At 39.6% G+C, this 21,953-nt stretch overlaps 1 protein-coding gene across 1 annotated transcript; it reads left to right on the forward strand.

The window, feature by feature from the left end:
- The first annotated feature begins 612 nt into the window (after positions 1 to 612).
- Positions 613 to 2,987, forward strand: pou4f2 (POU class 4 homeobox 2). Its single transcript, XM_058640512.1, has 2 exons — positions 613 to 1,725; positions 2,058 to 2,987. Exons 1-2 carry the CDS (start codon positions 1,522 to 1,524, stop codon positions 2,985 to 2,987), a joined length of 1,134 nt encoding a protein of 377 aa, XP_058496495.1. The 5' UTR covers positions 613 to 1,521.
- The last annotated feature ends 18,966 nt before the right edge of the window (positions 2,988 to 21,953 follow it).

Here is a 21,953-nt window from a genome sequence, read left to right on the forward strand (position 1 = left end):
CATATTAAAACAAATTACACACGCCTTGTTAATTACAGCGTTTTAATTACATTACCAGTGAAGTGGCTTAATTAGAGGGAGGGGGGATAGAGAGATAAGATAATAGCCTGATATGACAAGTATATAGATTTGCAATTAAATGGGGCTAATTATTTAAAATAAAACCTTCTTTTATCGTCATTCATTAAAGTCCTCTTACTATAGTGTTTGGGGTTTTTTTGGAGAGCAAAACCCATTGCATAACAATACGAAATAACACTCGCGAGGATTTCACATTAATTTCTGGCATTTTTCATCATTTAAAAAAATAAATGTTTTGCAGCAAAGTAGAAACATGTCTTAAAATTGAGATTTTCTTGATTTTATTTATTTGTATAATTTTGAATTTCTTTTGTTTACCTCAAATGACAACAATATGACATAAATATAATTAGATTTATTTTCATATAAGCGGTGGTTGTGGAGCTGTCCATGGTGTCTCTTTAGCACATGCTGTTTTTTTTTGCTTGTAATATTCAACAATTAAAAGAAAAAATCTGGCGCTAAAACAGAAAAAAAAATATTATAATAACAACATCGGAATTCGGGAGGTCTGTGAACTTTGTGGTGTTGGTGGTAAGAGTCATTTGAAATAAATGTCCTGTCGCAGACTGCCCATGCGCAGAATCCCCAGCGGTGGTGGCGGTGCTGCTGCTGCTGCTGCTGCTGAGGGTAATGAAGAATAATAAATCATGAAAAGGGTTTTTCAGGTACAGCTGCAAAAGAGTGTGTACGTGAGTGTGTGTGAGAGAGAGGGGGGGAGCGAAAGAACCACAGAGAGAGAGGGTGTGTGTATGAGGGAGAGAGAGAGAGAGAGAGAGAGAGAGAGAGGCGGAGAGAGACTCAGTCTGCCCTTCGCCTCAGAGCAGAGGCAGTTCGAGTCCCCGCAGCATTCATCGTAGTGGAGGAGAGGTAACCAACAACAGAGACCGTCACCGCCATCACTTCTCACTTGCGGTCATTTCAACAAGGAAACTTTTAACCAAAAAAACATTTTTTCAGCGACAACAGCTTTTAAACTTCAAGTGTTTTTTCAGGAAATCCTAAGAGAAAAAGAGAGAAAAAAAACTTTTGAATATCTCTTTTTCCTTCTTCCTTTTTTTGGCGTCATCCACGAGGAGCTGTGCCAAATAATCCAAGGCACACAGCAACAACAAAAGTACATGATTTCATATGATTCTAGGTGGAGATAGTTGAAGGAAAGAAGCAGATCAAGTCCACAAAGGAAAAAAAAAGGTGTCGGGGCTGCGCGCACTTGCATGGCTCGTCGGTGAAAAAAGCCGCGGTACCTCATCCACACCACCTCCGCCACTAATCATAAATAGATGTGAGAACTTCAGTGTTGGACCTCCATCTTCAGCCTGCACTTTATTCGACAGTGACTCGAGATTCTTGCGAGGCAATTGGGCTTCAACTCCCGAGCGAGGAGGCGGAGTCTTAACTTATTAAAAGGAACTTGCTGAAGCTCGGACGCCAGCAAATATGATGATGATGTCTCTGAACAGCAAGCAGCCTTTCGCCATGGCTCACACCAGCTTGCCCGAACACAAGTACTCGTTGCATTCCTCCTCATCCTCCACGCTGACTTCCAATGCACCTTCCTCCTGCTCGTCCTCCCGACACAGCAACACCATCATCAGCAGCAGCTCGGAGGCGATGCGGCGAGCCTGTCTCCCAACCCCACCGGTACGTATTCTGCATAATCACTGCTTAAAGGCACATTTTGACAGCCCACTTTTTTTTTTTTTTTTTTGCTTGATGTTTTTTTCATGTCTGCACAGCAAATCACCCAACACCTCCATATTTTTTTTTTCCTCAGCTCAACTTATGTATTCAGTCGGCTTTGCCTTTGCGTATTAATTTTTATGACCTGGGATGTTGCATGTGTCTTGTTTTGTGCGCTCCCTCCTTTTTTTTTTAGGATTTCTTTTTTTCACGTTCTGGAAATGTTTTAAACCGAGGAGTGGAGGGCGAATTCCCTGCTGACAGTTATGTGTGCATTCTATTTGCAATTGCAGAGCAATATATTCGGAGGCTTGGATGAGAGTTTGTTGGCCCGAGCTGAAGCTCTAGCGGCGGTGGATATAGTCTCGCAGACCAAGAGCCACCACCACCCTCCACACCACAGTCCCTTCAAGCCGGACGCAACCTACCACACCATGAACACTCTCCCCTGCACCTCGTCTTCCGCCTCCTCCTCGGTGCCTATCTCTCATCCGTCCGCCTTGTCTGGCCACCACCATCACCACCACCATCACCACCACCACCAGCCTCACCAGGCGCTGGAAGGAGACCTGCTGGACCACATCACCCCGGGACTGGCACTAGGCGCCATGGCTGGGCCGGATGGCTCGGTGGTTTCCACGGCTGCACACCCTGCCCACATGGCGGGCATGAACCACATGCACCAGGCAGCCATCAACATGGCTCATGCCCACGGGCTACCGCCGCACATGGGCATGAATGATGTGGACGCCGATCCAAGGGACTTGGAAGCGTTCGCGGAGAGGTTTAAGCAGAGACGGATCAAACTCGGGGTTACGCAGGCGGATGTAGGGGCAGCTTTGGCCAGCCTTAAGATTCCTGGGGTGGGCTCCCTCAGCCAAAGCACCATTTGCCGATTCGAGTCCCTCACCCTCTCACACAACAACATGATCGCGTTGAAGCCCATCCTGCAAGCGTGGCTAGAAGAAGCCGAGAAATCACACAGGGAGAAACTTAATAAACCCGAGTTGTTCAACGGCGCTGAGAAAAAGAGGAAGCGCACGTCGATAGCTGCGCCGGAGAAGCGATCACTGGAGGCCTACTTTGCCATTCAGCCGCGTCCCTCATCGGAGAAAATCGCAGCAATCGCAGAAAAGCTGGACCTGAAAAAGAACGTGGTGCGGGTCTGGTTTTGCAACCAGCGGCAGAAACAGAAACGAATGAAATACTCTGCATGCGTCTAGAAAAATCGCTTTAAACCACCAAACCACCCACCAAAAGACTTGGAACTGTTTAGAGACGATTTGTATCATATTTCCTATCACACCTTTTTTCAATCATCGACGACTTTGTGCTATGAACTTCGAAAAATTCCTAAAAAACAAAAAAAACTGTACAGACTGAAAAAACAACAACTTCAAAAAAAAAGAAACAAAAAAAACCGCCCCACCACAGTCACATCTTTTACTCGCTGAGTGAGAGGGAGATATGGAGTCAAGTAAAGACAGAGCAAGTAAGAACACTGTTTCCACACTTATTCACCTTTTTAATGACTTACAGGACTCCATATCCTTTCATTGTTTTTTATTTATGATCATTAATTTAAAATGAGGACTATGGTTTCCGTTAGACACGAATAAAAACAGCGTTTGACTATAGTTTATCTTAAAAGCACTTGGTTGGTGACTATTGGTGTTTATATATTCCGTTGGCTTATAGGATAAGCTTCGTTTTGTTTTTCTCCCTCAGAGTTTCATGACGATGCAGTCTGACATCTATTCAGGGTCCACGAGGGGATTTAAGACAACAACACTCTACTCGGTCTTAAAAGCTAATATTAGATTACTGCCAAATAACCCTCTGTAAATGAATTATTAACTTGTCAAACACTTAATTTTGTGTCTAAATGTGTAATTAATTCCACATATTTTGTTACCATGTGTGATCTAAGTCAGGGATATATTTTCATGATAGCTGGGGTTTCGGGTTACTGAGGTAAGGGGTTGTTTATAATAAGGCCTCAATGTGGGGAAATATCCAAGTAAGGATTTCAGAGACTTTCCCAATTAAAACATGTGATTTCTCGCCGGCTGCAATAAGTTTACAATTCAGCGTGGGCCTGTATCTTATGAACTATTTATTGAGTGAGGTCATGTTTACTTCATTATATATTTATTGGGATTCCCCGGCTTCCTCGTTTTGCTTGAGAAAATCAAATTCTGACAGCAAGTGAACGCGTGTTGTTCTGGTTTAAAAGGGAAACTGACTGCGAAATGATACAGTCACAAAATTTCTAATTTTACGATTTCTAACGTTCGAGACGGTACAATCGAGATATATATGAGATAGTATTCTCTTTTTAAAATTATTTTATGTATGTTCTCTGCTATTTATTTGTATAAATAGGCTATACGCGCATCATTATGACGTCGTTGCTTGTTAAAAAAAAGTCACCTTGTTTAAGTAATGCTATTATTTCTGTTTTCTTGAAAAGAAACAGCTTCATGGAAGTTATACGTGTACAATGTAAATATTTCATTGGAACCAGTCGATGCACATAAATATATCCGTACAGGTTTTTGCTGTATTGTTGTTTTAGCTGAGGTAACTTATTTCTGTAATGTATGTTGCTTTAGGTTTCCTGGTTAAATTATTCTATTAATTTATGACATTCATGTGATTTTTTTCCATTTATTTAATTATTGAACTGCAATATGTGTTTCATTAAAAGAACAAACTTTAACATTTTAATCAGGCGTTTTTTTACACGACTGCACTGTGTAATGTGGCTCACCCAGACTAATATTGTTTTATTTATTCATCTATTTATTTATTGATGAGGAGGAGGGCAACGGGTTAGCTGTGTGCTGCACAGCTTGTAAAGGATTATTCTGTGGATTCACGAGGCAGTGTTGAGTCAAGCAACATTTTTTTTACAGGGTAACGCGACATAACCGATACATATAGGTGTCAGGTTTGATGTAACAAACAGGCGTGAGTCCAGAGGTCTCATGAGCAAAACAGCACTAAACAGAAAAAACAAAAAAACAAACCTCCTCCAACCAGTCTGCTCTACCACTGTCTGGGCCAGACAGTGGTTAGAAAACAATTAGAAAAGGCTTTGTTAATTATTATTTTTGGCTTTAAATTCAGCACACACCATGCATGCTCCTCCAGGCCTCGCCACGGAGCAGGCCTTACAGGAACCCCTGTTCTTAAAACCCTTCAATGTTAAAAGACACACGTGGCTTCTACGCAGACTTTGCTGCAAGCTTATGCAGCTCACTGTTGCCTTTACCTGGGAGCAAATGCTAATATTCTATTAGAGTCTAATCAGAGGGTCTGTGGAGAGCTGGATGGCTCCCTGGAGCGCAGACTTGCCAGATGTCAGCCCGCCAGAAAAACAGCTCGCCTGCCAACAGTGCCCGCGTCTCTATTTAAATACACACTCAAACATACACCGTGCGTGCATGCGGGTACACGGGCTTTGATGCAAAAGCTTTGGTTTCGAAATTAGATAGAAGGAGAAAGATGTGGGGTTTATTTTTATAAAATACAAAGAGCATTCTCAATGTCATGTCCACAGCAGAGTTGCAGTGAGGAGGCTGCAGGTCTGACTGAGTGGCCGCTGGAGTTTCAGTTTCAGCACCATGGACAGAGACCGTACTGAGAGGCTGCACCAGCCTAACATTAACATTTCTGAAACCTGTCCCTAACGTTTATATTGATTATTTACAGCACCTGCAGTGTGTGTGTGTGTGTGTGTGTGTGTTTACAAAAGATATGCCAACAGGAATACAAATAATGCGATTTTGCAAGACTAACAATTGACTTAAAAAATAAATGTATTAATTAGCCAATTAGAGTGACGACCCTCAGTCAGTGTCAAGTGATTTTACATTTTTATAACTGCCCGATAAAATATTATTATACGCCTTCAGGCTAAAAAAGTATCAGATGAAGAAATTATTGTTTTTTTTTTAAAAAAATAAAAACGAAAAAAAAATATAGAGTTATATTTAACTTACAAATACTTAAATTAAATAAAATTGTAAATATTCAAAATTCCATTAAAACCATAAACCAAAACATGTTCCATCGCCATCCTCGTGACATATTTAAAAGAGTATCAAAACGAGCCTTATTATTAATGAGACAGCCATGATGGTCCATCAATTAAAAGATGCTCCTGGTGAGTGCTACTAATTCTCCCACTAAATGAGCCATTCACTTAATACGTTAATAAGAGCGAATTATTAAATTACACATCGAATTATGAAAAGCAGATAATTATGAAGAGCGAGTTAAGTAGTCATTAGCCATCCCGGTTAATTACCGCTGGTCAGGGAGGAGAGGTGGCGCGTGAGTGTCTCATCGGGAATTGAAATTAACTTTATGCAGTGAAGCGCAGGCACACATGCACATGCACATGCAGACGACCAGGCTGCTACTACACTGCTGCTGCATGCGCTCACTTCACATATTGGGGGGAAAAAAATCGATCAGTATTCTTTGATAGCGAATCAATGTTGCCCCAACCATGAAAAAAAGAATCACACATAGAGCAAAGGAGGGGGTGAAAAACAAGGCTTCAGCACAATGAAGAAAATCGAAGATGCTTTCTTTTAAATGTATGGAGCCTTTATAATAAAAACAATAACAATAATAATAATAATAATAAACATGTGAGCCAAAACAGTTCACCTTAAAGCCACAGTCACACATTCTCACATGCATAGGCCCTACACATGCACTGAAAAGACACAGTGGGAGCTTTTCCACCAAAGGAAAAGGGCAGCGCTGTTTCCTTTTGTTATAATTACGCCCTCTGTTTTATTTTTCTCTTTCCCCCCCTGAACATTTTCCCCCCTTTCACAGGGATACTGATGAAAATTTAATGAAGCCAGGGACTGTCGGAGCTCCGCCTGGGGACCCGAGAGCAGAATATTTTAACTGTACATTTACGCCAAGTGTCTGCCTTCAAAGACGCGACTGCTCTCGAATTAGACGAACTGTGAGCCATAAACTGGGAACGCGCTCTCTCTCCTTCTCTCTCCACTCTCACACACAAACCTCCTTTACTTATGATCTGCTGGCTATTATGAATCCAGAATCATTGGGCAACACCAGTCACATGGCTGCTGCTGCCTCGATGGGAAGCGACAATCACCATTTGATACTGTCGCCAATCAGTTGTTGTTGATGCAATATTAATCAGCCATCAATAGTCATTAGTTTGTTAAGTGTTTTCCAGAAATTAATCGATGGAGCAGCACTGGATGTTATAGGAGGATGTTGGTGCGATACTGTTTCTGATCTAGAGCGACATGCAAAGGGGAGGGAGTGTGTGTGTGTGTGAGAGAGAGAGAGAGAGAGAGAGAGAGCGAGAGAGAGAGAGAGAGAGAGAAACACTGCAGCCAATGAGCTCCATCCATCTCTCTCTAATCTGTAATCCCACGCGCGCACATGCACGTGCCAAACACTGACATAAACAGAAGAGTTGATCCCAGTTGTACAGTTTTCATCCAAATGCTGTATCTTCGTTGTGACTAATGAAAAAACGTTTGAAATTGTTGCTTTTTATCCTGAATTCACAGAATATCGGTCGTAGAACGGCACAATACCAAAATGGCACATGCGGGATAAAAATAAAAGCTGGTAAATGTCGTGTTCTGATGAGATGATAAGAACTTTTTTAATATATGGTGACGCGGTTGGATACAGGCCTTTTCTACAGTGGAACGGCAAAAACTAATTATGCATTGTTGTAGATGTTATTACAATTTTATCAATTCACGCGTTAAAGTGACAACTTGGAGACGAACTGTACGGTCTGAGCATAACCTTTATTTTGAAAATCTACCAGTAGAACGACATGTTTACAAACAGTGAATGGTGTCTAGACGCGCCTCTTCATTAAAAATTCATCATGGCGACGCAACACATCACCTTTATTTTAAGTTAATTCACATATAGATTATAATAAACTCAGTAAATTAAAGGGCAAATGTTTCCTTTTTATGCAAATAGCCTAACTGTAGCCTAACCCAGTGCAATAACGCTCTAATTTTACTTGTAGAAAAGTGTGGATTCACCATATTTTCAAATTTTCATTATAAATAAGAGAAACATTTTTTTTTTGGTGGGGGTAAAGTGTGTGTCTTAATTTAATGCCACTGGAAACGTTCACAGCCTTCGTAAGTAAAATAGCTCAGGGGCGTGATTAGAGGGGAGGATGCTGGGAGGCCACAGTCACTCCCCTGACATGTGGCTGCCCCCAAAATAATGATTTGGATGCAAAATGAAATTTCTGTTTTTGGTTTTTCTTTGTTATTAATGGAAACACAAAGCTGTTTAATTTCTTGTGTCTTCATCGCCAACACATTTAATGCAGTTTCATGAATTTGTGTATTTTTTAACATGAATCTAAATGAATATTTAAATGCTTTTGCTGCAGGGGAATAATAATAATTTCTGCACCCTGCCCTAATCTGCAGCAATACAACTCTCTCCAGCATGGAGAGCATGGTTAGGGTGCACGGTAAATTGACTTATTTGGAAGCCAGAGAGGTTTATTACTATAGATAATGGTAAATAATTCAACATTGAGTCCAAATCATACAAATATGGGCTTGAACCCGGTTTGTTTTATATAAATGAGGCTTAATCTCACTTTCCATTCCAAAAATAGAGGACCATTAATTGAAGGCTAAAGTTAGGGGGGGGAAGAGCAAAGCATGCAGGGAATAGAACTGTTTTTGGTGACATAACAATATTTATGTTGTGTTAACAACTAACAACAATAATTGGAGTTACAGCTTCACACAAGACTTTATAGAAATGACCTCCACCTTTGCATTGCTTATCTTAAATCAATTAACTAGCTGCTTTTTGTTATGCAGTAACGGTAGAGAGAAACCCACTTCACAAGAATTTACAGGCACAAACCAAAGGTTCCATAAAATATAATAAAATTTATCATGTGATGCGCACTCTCATTATACTTCAAAAATTAGGTTTAATACCCATGTGCTGATTGATAAGAAATATTGATTGACTAAGAACAATCTATTTAAAAAGTTTCATCTATTCCATAATCTGTAAAGGCAAAAAAAAGGCTTAAGCGCCATGCTTCATAAGCACCAAAAACCAGTGTTGTGGAGACATCACCAGTACACTGTGATCGGTTTAAGGTGTCACAAAGACACTTTTGCATAAAGTTGTATTAACTTCAATAAAATGCCAGAAAACATAAAGACTACTGCACACAACATACGGATAAAAAAAAAAAAACACAGAAAACATGTATATACTCCAGGAGGTTTTAGCATGACAATAGATCTTAAGCTGTCAGCTCCTTACTGTATGTTAACTTACAGTAAATGTGTTCCTCATTTTTTATTCCGCCACACCATGTCTTCTCAGTCATGAACTCTGACCTGATGTGTAAATTGCTGGCCTCAAAGAGCCTCCAGCTATCAAATATTTAACAACATTGGACGTACTGTATAGACACCTTTATAAGCAGCGAGGTCTCTTTCTTGCGTTCCCCTTTCACCCCTTCCTTTTTTTGTTTTGTGCAAATGTCGAGTGTCACGCGTGCTTGTTTTCACAGGCTGTGCTTGGTGTTCTGAATGAGTCGGTTGTAGACCTCGCAGAGACTGGACCCTAATGAGAAGGTGGTGGTGGTAGAGCTGTCTACTGGATGTGTGTTCATTGGGCTTTGACAGCCGTGCTCTGTTGCAGATCTATTAATCATACCCACAAGGAGTGCAGGTCTCTCACTCCCTCTCTCTCTCTCACTCACTCACTCTCTCCGTTTTCAGTTTATACAGAACAGAATCATTTACATAAAGTCCTTAAGGCAAATAACTGTTGGGGGCTCTAATTTATATCTGATCGAAAATTAGCCGTCATTATGCGCGCCATTAGCCGCGTCTTTAATGTGCTTCTAAGCACCATTTGTCAAGCAGCTTGTTAATATCCTTCAAGTCTTTAAAGTTGAGAGCTCATTAAAGACTGCTGTGCCTGCTCTTGATGCTCTTTCATAAAATGATGTGGGAAGGGACATTTAAACAAAAAGTTTTTTGTTTTTTTTTGTTGTTTTTCTTTACAATGGCATAAAAAGATGCACGTTCATCCTGCTGGCTTTATGAGTGATTTCAACATGTAAAGACAAAACGCACAGTTTTAGCCAAAAATTCAATAAATATAGGCAAAAATTGTCAACTGACTATAAAGAATCATTTGCTAACAATATGCTTCAACCACCTGGAAAGTAAATTGTTTATTATCAGTGAAAAAATAATACATTTGGAATGAAAACAAATAGATTTTTTGAATTTAAACATCAGAAAAGCAAATAGACCTGTGCATATAAACTCTGCTCAGTCGACTCTTGCCTACAGCCCCATAACATGAGACCCACACAGGCCCAATCTTTTCCTATGGGTAATGGGAGTTATGCTGCTTTATTATTGGTTAAAACTCCAGTGTCCTTAGTCCCTTTTCCCCCCCTCCTCCTGTATAACAGATTCCTCCAGGCTAAAGCAATAAAGAGAGTAATTAGAATGCTAAAGACAGATGTAAATAAAGGGAATGAGACAGTGGTGAGGGATGAGGCGTCTAGGTCACACATTCTCATCAAAAACCCAGTTGGTAGCAAATGACACAACGTTCAGTGCCAGCGGCCTCAGGCTACGACTGCAAACCAGAGGACATAATGGACTAAATTATGGCCTCAATGGCTCTGCATCTCAAAGCACCAATAAGGACACACACACACACACACTCACACACTCACAGAGAAAGAGAGAGAGACTGTATATTTAGATTATGTTGAAAGCATTACATAATCCATTCACATACAGAGCATATGATAACATTATTAACGATATACTCCTAACCAAAATTTTTTTCTGAATAGGAAAATAATTTAATTCTGCTATAGATTGATGACCCTGTGAACTTCATCTGTACATTTACAGAAATAAAATGAGTCAATTACGATAAATCTTATTGGATTAGAATGATAGAGGATGAGTAAGAGAAGTGGTGTGTGAGTGTGCACAGGCAGAGCCCAGCAAACATCTACACTAACCACTATACACTGGAGATTACAAGCATAACGAGGGGGCTGGGCTAATTAAAATATTTGCATTATTAAAAATACATTAACTACTAGAATGCCATCATATTTAACAACACGAGACAGTCATAAATTAGCCAACTTTTAGTGATGAAATGAATCCCTTTTATTTGTCTTCAAGGGGAATTCCAGCATTTCTTCACCGCATCTCTGTGATTACTCATCCATTTAAAATTTGCAATCACACGTGTGTAATGGAAATAGAATAATATGCAGAGTGACCGTGACTCATCGACAGAAATAAATAGAGGGTGTGAATTCTATAAAGAAACCAAAAAGCAAAGAAACAATGGTATGGAAATATCATTTTCTATGAAGGTATGAACATAATGTGTGTTTTACTCATATTTCCTGGTAATCAGTTTTAGAATGTTAATTCAGTGCTTATCTAATCAGTTAAATGTCTGACAAATCCAGCTTCTTCATCACATTTACCCACAAATCTTGTAAATCCATTATTGCAATAAAACAATGAGGTCACCAAATGTATTACAGTGAAAGATGCCTCTCCATAAACACCACAGAAGCATTGATTTTTATTATCTTGTATCAACAAACCTTGTGTCATGGGTTTGCAAATTGTATTTTTGTTTGGGGAAAAAGAACTGAGAGGAAAGAATACATGTCATAAAGACACCGGGCTTCCTTACAGGACAGTAACAGCATCCACAAATCCATAAGCAGTCCAGTATTTTACCAACTCTTCCCTGTCTCACTATGTGAATACTTGGTGTATTAAACCCATAGTTGTAGTATTTCCGACAGCACTTGAAGGCAACCTTGTCCTGGGTCCACACTGTAAGCTGCCAACAAGTGACAACCGATTGTGACATCACCCATTAAAATCTGAACTCCTATTTTGAAGCCTCCAGAATTGCGATTTGGCCGGCACCACTTTGACATTTTGTAACCAGAAGTTCACGGATGTCACCTGCAACCACCAGGCTCATATTGGACGATATCATGTGCCATGCTTTGTCATCTATTTTCCTCCAAATTATGTAAATGGAAACATCATTTACAGAATTAATGTCATATTCAGAGAGATTGAGAGCATTCAAATGTTATAAATACTGATGTTATAAATCAAGTGAGAGGCTTATTTTACAACCCTCTTGTAGTTATTCAATATACAGTATTTTCCTACTTGTCCCCTTAACAACGAGCACACCAAAGACGACGCATTTGTGCAAGCGCACTTTGCATTACCGCAATTAAAAATTTTGCTAGCCAAGGTCAATATGTAGTTATTACGGTAATTTCACTCACGCTGTTGCAGAAAGACCGCAAATCAGTGTCTTTGTCACCAGAGAGGACAGCGTTGGAAAAACGCCTGTACGTAGTTTCCAGTTTTTTACCCATTTTTGCACATTGAGACAAAAACCTCAAACAAACGTTATTTCAAATTTGTTATATACTGTTCAAATTTCAAATTTGACACACAAAATCTGGTGTTTATGTACAACTACAATGTTTTTACTAAATACAACGTTTTGTTTTTCTTCAGTAAATTGTAAATGACTGCCAGATATTGAAAGGTATTCTGGAAAAAATGGGCAAACACACTTTTTATGGTTAAAATACGAAAAAAAATGTCCAAATGGACATTTTGAGGCTAAGGTGTTAAAGGGTTAAAACTGACCTCAAGTCTACGTCCATCTTTTACATTTGATGTACGGCTGCCAATCATGCTGGAAATAAGCCATTGGTAGATTTTCAGCCATGCCCCTAACACTAAGGACTGCAAGAAGAAAGACTTTATTCCACAGAATCCTAAATTCATTTTCTGAAATATTACAAAATAATGTGTTGCAAATGACAACTTACCAAGCTAACTCTTGGAAAAGCTCAACATATTTCTACCTCACCATCAAGAGCATATTTCAGGCAGTATGTCATTTATGTAATGGAAATGAGAGGTATATAACATTTTTATTGCCCATGACAAAAGTTACATGATCTTGTCATGCAAATACTCTGCTGGAAGTCATGTTTCAGCAGAGGAAGTCGACGCCACCCACTATATTAGCTTATGCTGGGCTGTTGAAATGTGTGCTTCTGAGGTGCCTTTGCAAAAGGTTGATTACTCTGAATATATTTCTTCTGCCGCTCTGGGCTATTATTGCTTGAGATACAGACTATAGTCAGAAGCCTGATGGAGCGATCCTGAATGGGAAACGTCTCTGGTAAAACCATATAAAATGATTCAATGCGAACATAAAGAAATGTTAATGATCATCAAAGACCTTTGTGTTGGATGGCTTTCTTTCCACTTACTCTCTTTTCCTTTGCTGTCCTTTTTTTCCCTCCTTCTCAATTTCTTCGAGCACAGAAAGCATTAGCAGACTGCGTTCTTCCCTGGGAGCATTTTGAGGAAAATAATAAACCTGATATTGCCTGGAAGAATAAGACATTTCCCCAAGAAATTAACCTGTTGCAAAGACCCCAAAATATATATCGACGTTCTTTTTTTAAAATTTGCGAATACTGATACAGTGAGCGTTTGCCGGAGAGATCTCAGTGGCAGTGCTGTGGGATGTGACAGACAGACATAGTTTCTGACCTCTATATAGCAGAGTGGAAAGGACCTCAACAGCTGTAAACAACACTGCAATCAGTGTCCCATCTGCTCCCATGTCCCACTTGTGTGGATGCCTTTTTGCCATTTCTTTCTCCCTCTGCCAAGTGGCTGCCTCAGGACATCTAACCCAGAGAAAAGAGCTCATTTACCCAAGGAGGAGAGAAGCAAACTAGATTTCTGTTTGTGTTTGCAGACAGAGAAACTTGGTTGTGGCAGCATTCAGCAGAGGTAGACGGGTTACAATACAAATATAATATGTGATTGAGGGAAAAAAATCAATGATCGACAAAGATCTCGCAAGTTAACAGCTATTTGAGCAGCTATTGGGCGTTAATTTAACCTCTATTAACCCCAATTCAGGCTAATGATGCTTCACAGGGATTATATGAAGAGGGTACTTATGCTACATTCACTCCAAAGGTAAGTGGTCTGAGTGATTCTCTTGTAGTGCTGTGGAGCAATGTTTTGGAAGTGGAGTCTTGGTTTTATTTGTATCTTACATAAAGGACACACATTCCTGACATACTTTTACTGACAGTTGATGTTTGGAAAAACCTTCCACTAAGACACAGACACTTTCATCACCAACAATAACACACACATTGTGCGACTGTGGGAATCCTATGTAGGATTTTGATTTTCTTCCACAATCATTATTATTTGTCAAATCAGCCACAACCAAAATGGCCCATCTTTTTATTTTTTATTTTATGGTGTTAGGGTCATGAGCTATTGTTTAAAATTCACGCATAATGCCGGGTGTTTATGAAGTGTAAATGTGTAAAACATATTTGTTCAGGACTTATCTACATTATTGTGCTCGTTATGTCAAGCTTGTTGACACATTATGCTAATGACCACGTTGCTTGCTTGATGTTTAAGGAGTGAGAGCACATTAATTAACCATTTCCATATATTTGGGTCCTAAAAGAGTTTGATTTTAAATATGCATGATGATGAAGATGATAACACGCTGCCCTTGCCACTCTGATGCAGAGAGGTCATCACGCCTCAATCAATCCCCGTTCCTTGCTCGTCTCCAAATAATTGCCTTATGTTTCTATAATCACAGCGTAACATCTTTACAAGCTCTTCGTTCAAGGGTGGGCTGCGGCAAACTTTGTAGTCTGAATCCATAATCCGTGTATAAATATGCCTCACACCAGGGCCTTGTATGTTATGTGATTTGAGTGGGGGTCAGAGCCACCTGTATTCCTGTGGGTGGGATTGTGGAATTGCAGGAGGTTTGATTGGAGCATTATCCCTACACGAGGGCCCTCCAGAACTCCGATCTGTTGTTCCCCCTACTCATTTACTTTATCAGTGCACTCCTGTAATATACATAATTCAGACAACCGGGGAATGTCTTTGGGCTCTGAACCACCTGCTGGCTTTTATTAGCTAATTAATGGTGATTTATCAGAGCTGCTAATTTGAGTGGGGCCGCTTGCCTCCAGGAGTCTCAGAACACCGTATGAATTCTGATGGTGATTATGCTTATTTGATGGGCAGTTTGCTAAAACAAAAAGTTCTGTCTTTTCTGCCCCAAAGGGTTTGAGTTTCTGTTCTTGCAAAAGACGACCTTGTGTGATTTTCATTCTCTTTTTTTTTCACTTTTTCATTAAGGTCTCATACACAGTTCAGGTTATTACTTAAATACAAAACAGATTTTCATCTTGGAGAGGTTTTTTTGATGCCCTTATGTTAAAGGTATATTTACCACTTTATTTACCACCAGAAATTCTCCTACAGTTCTAAAGTGGTACTAGTGGGGCCTTAAAGTTGTATTCCAAAGTAAAAAAAAAAAAAGTACCTACAGTAGTTTGCAAAAGTCTCGGAACCACCAACTTTGTTGTTTTTATGTCTGTGAAATTCTGTGATTGTTGGCAATTGGATTGGAATGATGTCACTGAAAGTTAGTCTTATATATTAGCAATATTACTGTATACATCATGTATATGTAATGCTCAAGTATGACTTAAAAGACATTTTGTACAGTAGGATAAGCAAAGGTTTTTACCAATAACATTAATTAGGGTTCCACTCTCACTAGTTCTGAGAGAGCCAGAATCATGCTACTGTTCAATTATAAGGGTAGGTATATATATTGTGTATATATATATATATATATACAATATTTGACACTTTAACCTATAGAACTAATACAAACTGTATACACGTTTCCTGTATTATCTGGATGTGTACCAATAAGAGTATACTGTGTGGTCATTATCTATTGGTGGCCTAAGACCTTTGCACAGTACTATATATTATTAAAAAAAAAACAAAAAAAAAAAAAAAAAACGTGTTGTTTGTGTTGCTTCTCATTAACACAAACATGGACATTTAGATTAGGGTTACCCTCCTATGACTATCATGATAAGCAGGCTGCCTGGATTTATTTTGATTCTATGGCTGTAGAATTGTCAAAAAATGTTCATTGAGTGAGTGCTTCTGCCCCTTTTCCCACTAACTTTCACTTTTGGTACTGAGAAGATGACATCACAAACGAGTGACACACTGTTGAATGTCTGCGGTTGGACAGTCGTTCCGCAGAAGTCCTGAGGGCTACCGTAATGACAAGTATATGGGCGCAATGCTCTATTTCTCTACAAAGTTAGTGGGAAAAGGGGCAGAAGCACTCAAGTGCCAATCTCAGCTGACATAGGGCAAAAGACAGGGTCACACCCTGGATAGTTCGCCAGTCCATTGTTTTTAAATTTTCTAGATATTGCAAAAGGTCTAGGAGTTATGGTAATGGGAAGTATGCATGCCAAATCCTGTCAGTGACGATTCTGGTAACAGAAGGGTTAAACTTATGCGTCTTAATGAGCAAAGTTATGCATAACAGGAATGATGTTAAAAAGTGTGCATGCATGTGGCTGTCCTAAAAGTTCTTTAATAAAAAAAAGCATAACTCCCAAAAAAGGGGATGCATTACGATTATCTTGTTTTCTCAAAGATGATGTTGTACAATTTTTATTAAAGATTTTCAATATCTCCTTTTGATGTGTAGTCCCTCCAAGCTTTCCTCATCTGTTATAACAAACCCTGCCTCCCAGAAATGATGTTCATTTACATTTTAACTGCTTTCCCAATTACACTGTGGTGGCAACGTAATCACTAGCTGTATCACGTTTAGGGGCAATGTTATTTTTAATGAATGAAGCACTATGTTTACTTACATCAGAGGGGTCATCAGAAGGTGGTGGGTGTAGTGACAGCGGGCAAACACAGCACGTGTCTATCACCCCGGAGACCACAGCTCACATCCACATCTCCTTTCACTCTTTCTTAAACACATACAAATGAAATGTTTTCTTACTTATGATGTGCTGGTCGGATTATGTTAGATCACGTTTGTTTTTGGGGCAGCGGAGTCACCAGTGGATAGTGTGCATACAAAGCTCATGACTGTCACGCCAGAGACATCTACAATCTCATCTGTGGTTGTAGGTTAAACATGACTGACATGACTGAATGCTGTCTAGAACACCTGATTATGAAAGAGAAGAAGGGGGCAAAGAAAAGAGAAGGAGGAGTGAGTCATTAGTAATTATGGATCATTACAGATGCCAGAGTTAGTGCCTAATTGTGACCCAAAAAAAAGGTTAATATTGACATATTTGATGGATATTGTATTGGAATATCATGTGACCCTTGCCTAGCACCTGGATTTGGCTTCAGGCTCCTGCAACCCTCAGAGGATGAGTTGGATGGATGGATGGATTGAATGATGGATGTTTTGGTAAAACTTTGGATCTCTATGTTACATGTCAGCTTCCAATAACAACACGGCTGTTCCCAAAGACCATGACTAATTTACAAACACAACTCTTTATTGCACAAGAGTCTTTCTTCATATTGAGTCATATTGAACAGCTACTGTAAGAGGTCATATTATCACTATGCTGAACTGTAAATCAGAGCATGATTTTTAAATGTAAAGGGATTTTTGTTTCAGGTCTAATAAGGGCTTAAACTGTGAGCTCTAGTTCATAAGCAATTATCCTCAGTTGTTCTTTATAGTACCTCATAAAATGACAGTGTAAAAGTATAAGTACCTCATACAAACCCACTTCAAAAATCCCAAGCATTGTCTTTATATTAAAAACCACAGTGTTTTAAACAATGTAAATTTTTTTGACCTGACGTATTGTATTGGTTGTCCCTGATGTGCATAACCTTGTCATTTAGGTGGACCAGCACTAAACCTAGGTGCACTCACATTTTTACACATAATATTGTACATTCATACTTATGCAAACAACTTTAACACACACACACACACACACACACACACACACAAATGAAATTCCAGAAAATCCTGGCTGTTTTGTTGTGGTTATATGGTGAATATACACCATACAAACACACAAACACACAATAAACAAAAGGCAAGACACTATTAAATAACTATAGTGTCTTGCTAATTCTGTTGAAAATATATTACGTATTATATAATGAATACTACTATACTATACTGTGGTGTAGCATGGTCTACTGTAGTCAATCAGTCAGTGCTGATTTTCTCACCACACATGTATGGAAAACTACATTTTTGCTCACACTGTAGAGGCTCATTAAATCTACCGGGGTTCATCCTCGAGGAAACAAGAATATCCACAGAACCATTTGTTGATATTTTGGTAAAGTGGACCAACTGATCGACTGACTCAAACTACCATTGTTACACAAAAGGCTAGTTTAGAATTGACTCTAATGATACGAATAATGCATTTAATGATGATTATGTTTGAAAATACGAATTTACACTGACAATATGACAATAGGATCTCTTTCTTAATGCGTCTTTAGACACTGACAGGTGACAAGTGATTCAAGATGAACAATTCTCTTGTAGACAATGATTTGTGTCATACAATTCACCTCCAATTCAAAATGTTTGACAAGACCTTGTCATATCAACAAAGATCTAATGTGTAAGGCATCAGCTGGTTGATTGATGTTTTCTGCCCTCTGCCTGGATATCCTTAGGGAAATACTGTAGACTCTCACCTTTTCTCCTAAAGCTGTTTGAATCTCAAAAGACAGCCAGAAGTAAAAGATAAAATGTGAACGTGTGGAAAGGGAGAAAAAAAACTGGGGTTAAGATATGTCTGCCAGTGCACACTGCACACTCTCTTAATCGTTTCATTCCAATTCAAATAAAATCCAAAACAGCAGGTAAATGGTAATATCACACAAGCAAGCAACTGTGCCTCCAGCAACATGCTCTATTAAAGGAGTTTGCCGTTCAAGGTGCCACAGCTCTCTGCACAAACTGAAGTGTTTGCTCAGTGGGAATTGAACAGGAATTCTGTAAACACACTTTAATGTTGAAACTCTCACAACAACCTCTCAGCGCATTTTCTTTTCAAGACAATACAGGTGTAAAAATAACCATATTATGTGTCTATCGTGGCATCAGTTGTACATACATGTGTTGCATCACATCAAAGCACAATAACACCCAGACAGCCAAGATCAATTTGTACGCACAGGTGGATCTTTAGTGTAAAGACCAAATAACTCCTGTTGATCGTATTCATTTGACACAGCCAAGAGAGTCAATTAAGATGCCAGTCAAGATCTCCACATCAAAGGTGGTATATGTCTATGTAATTCCATCGATGACCCAGAGAGGTCACCGTGTGGGTGTTTGTGAGTCTGCTTCTGTCTGTGTTTACACACAATAGCGCGCTGGTAGAGACAGGCCACCTCAGCCCCTCTTGGGAGGGAACCTTCAGTATAAAGGCACACTATTCACAGGGACCTCAGCAATTGTACAAGGAGAAAAGGCACCAATCCTTCCCCCTTTCACCATAACACACACACACACACATACACACACTCAAAACTCACTCGGTTTGATGGCGGGAATGGAAATAAGCGCCTCTGTGCCCGTGAATGCTATCATTTCATTCCTATACTCCGAATGCTCCAGGGATCTCTCTGTGAAGGAGTAGGAGCAATAAGTTCACTTTGCTGAATTAATGCTGTAATTCTTTATCAGGAGAGCCTTGGCATTACCTTGAACCGGGCTGGTTTTTATGCAAAATGGTTTCAAGCCTAGTTTTTTTAATGATGGTCCTAATTTGTGTGCTCACTTTAAATTATTAATCTCTTTTATATTCAAGTAGTTATTACATGTCATGACTGTATCTATGGGCTGAAATTTAATAGCATCTGCTGGACCTTAGGAAAAGAGCCAGTGCAGAAATGCTATTAAAAATTGATAATTAGCTAAATATTTGCCTTGGCACCTGCTTTGAGCCACTGTGCTAATTGGCATGGGAACAGCTGCAGTGGTCACCGAAGACACACACATTGTGATGTTTGCACAAAAACTTCACTGACAGAGGTGAAAAAAATCAATTAGAGAAATGAGACTGTGACTTTAAATTAAAATTATTCTGGATATTTTCTCCTTTTGAAAATTATTATAAAATACTTTGAATTAGGATTTTAAAAGGAGCCGTTTGTGGGACATAATATCAAGCCTTAATGTAACGATATATATATATATATATATATGATATATATCATTTTTGCTATGAAAAACATGATGCGATTTCATATAGTTTCAAATAAAGAAATGTTTCTTGTGTCTGTATTTACTCAAGATTAGAAACCATGTTGCTATCACTGTTGTTCGGCAAACAACCTCAAAACTTTCAAAGATTGCATCACGTATGATTCATTGGCTACATCATTCATTTTCAGATAGCTCGGCACTTGAGAATTTTGGGCATCCTACTTAATTTGGTTAAGTGTGGTTTCAGATTGAATAGCTCTTATTTGGACCGCCAGTGAAGAATTATCACAATATGTACCACTATTATTCTTCTCCATGTTCCTTCTTGTTGCCAATATATAAAGACTGCAGCGATGGTGACCGTACAACAGATGAATGACAGAGTCAGCGCCATCCATCCATCAGTCAGTCAGTTCATCAGACATACCACTGAACCATCTGCCAGCCTCCCCCATCCCTCGCTGAACCCCCACAGCCACCAGCCAGGAGAAGCTGCTCTCTTGGGGCCTGATGTGCTAATGTGAACCTTTGTGGTGCTGAGCTAAGTGCACGGCTAGGTGGTTGAACTGTGTCCAAAGCTTGGATAAGGGAAAAATGATACGAAACGGAACAAAAACAAGAATGAATTAATCTTATATTAAGTCCACTTTCATGGCCATTACGGTCTCATCTCTGTTCTCCATTCTATTTGTCAAGTGGATTAAAGGAGTAATACTGATGCTTTGATTTGATTTTTTTTTTAACCTTTTGATTTAACATAAAAAATGAAAACCTGCAACAGCACACTGCTTGGCATCCTCTGCGAAATTCAATTAAAGATAATGTTGCGCTGCAATCTATTCATTTGAGGCACCCGGTGAGGCAGCCAGTGGGAGTGTATTGATTGGAATGTGTCATGTGTGGAAGCGAGAGAGGGGTGGCCACACTTTTTTGCTTAATGGACTGAAATAAAAGAGGCGGGAATGGGCTTTAATTAGGGAGCAGTTCAGTGGCATCCCCTCCCCGTCGCTGCACCCTCTGCAGAACACTGTCATCTGCCCATGAATTTTCACATACAAAAACACTCGCACAGGTCCACTACCACTACACAAACAATTGTACACACTTGCAGTGAACCACCCATGTACACCCACACCGACACACACATTGAGACACACAGGAGGAGGGCAGAGGAAAATGGAGGGGGTGATGAAGGAAAGGAAGAAAAAAGGAGTGGGGAGTGCTGGGCTCCCGGGGTCTCAGCTGCTGCTAGGGTGCTGCCTGCTCCTCGCAATGAGTTGCAACTGTCAGTTTATTTTATCTCAGGCTTTTCATCATCGCACAGAGCCTGGTTGGAGGAAGCCACCTGAGAGTGTTAGGAATTTGTTGGCTACAAGTCATTAGCAAAGACTGCTGAGATGCACTGGGGCCAGAGACGTGTGTAGGCAGGGTACTGCTGCAGACACGTGTGTCCCCTTAACCCTTGATAGGCTGATTGGCACGGCTGCTTTGCTTTGATGGCTGGGTAATCACATGCAGCTATACGATGACACAGGGCAGGTCATAAAGGCTTAGAGGTGCACGTAAAGAAAACAGACTATGTGAATGAAAAAGTGAAAGCAAGTCTCTTTTTTTTTCACTTTCTTGTTTGAATATTTTATAACCAGTGTCAATTTGAATTAAAGCTATAGTCCTAATTGGTTTCTAAAAGACTGTATTTGCCATCAAATCCTCTTCTTAACCTGATATACCATCAACAATTAAAGTTGGGAAAAAAAGAAAATAACTCAGATGTCTGTTATAAGCACAAGCAATTATTTCATGTGGACTGACCGGATTGATTTGTAAGGTGATTAAGACAATATCAGCTAAAGTGTCCTAGCAGCACTCTCTTGTCCACTCGGCATCATGAAGTGTGTGTTATGTATGTTTTGAGGGCAGAGCTTTGACAAGACAGTGGACAG

Source organism: Solea solea, chromosome 10 (genome assembly GCF_958295425.1).
Source record: "Solea solea chromosome 10, fSolSol10.1, whole genome shotgun sequence".
NCBI classification, from domain to species: domain Eukaryota; kingdom Metazoa; phylum Chordata; class Actinopteri; order Pleuronectiformes; family Soleidae; genus Solea; species Solea solea.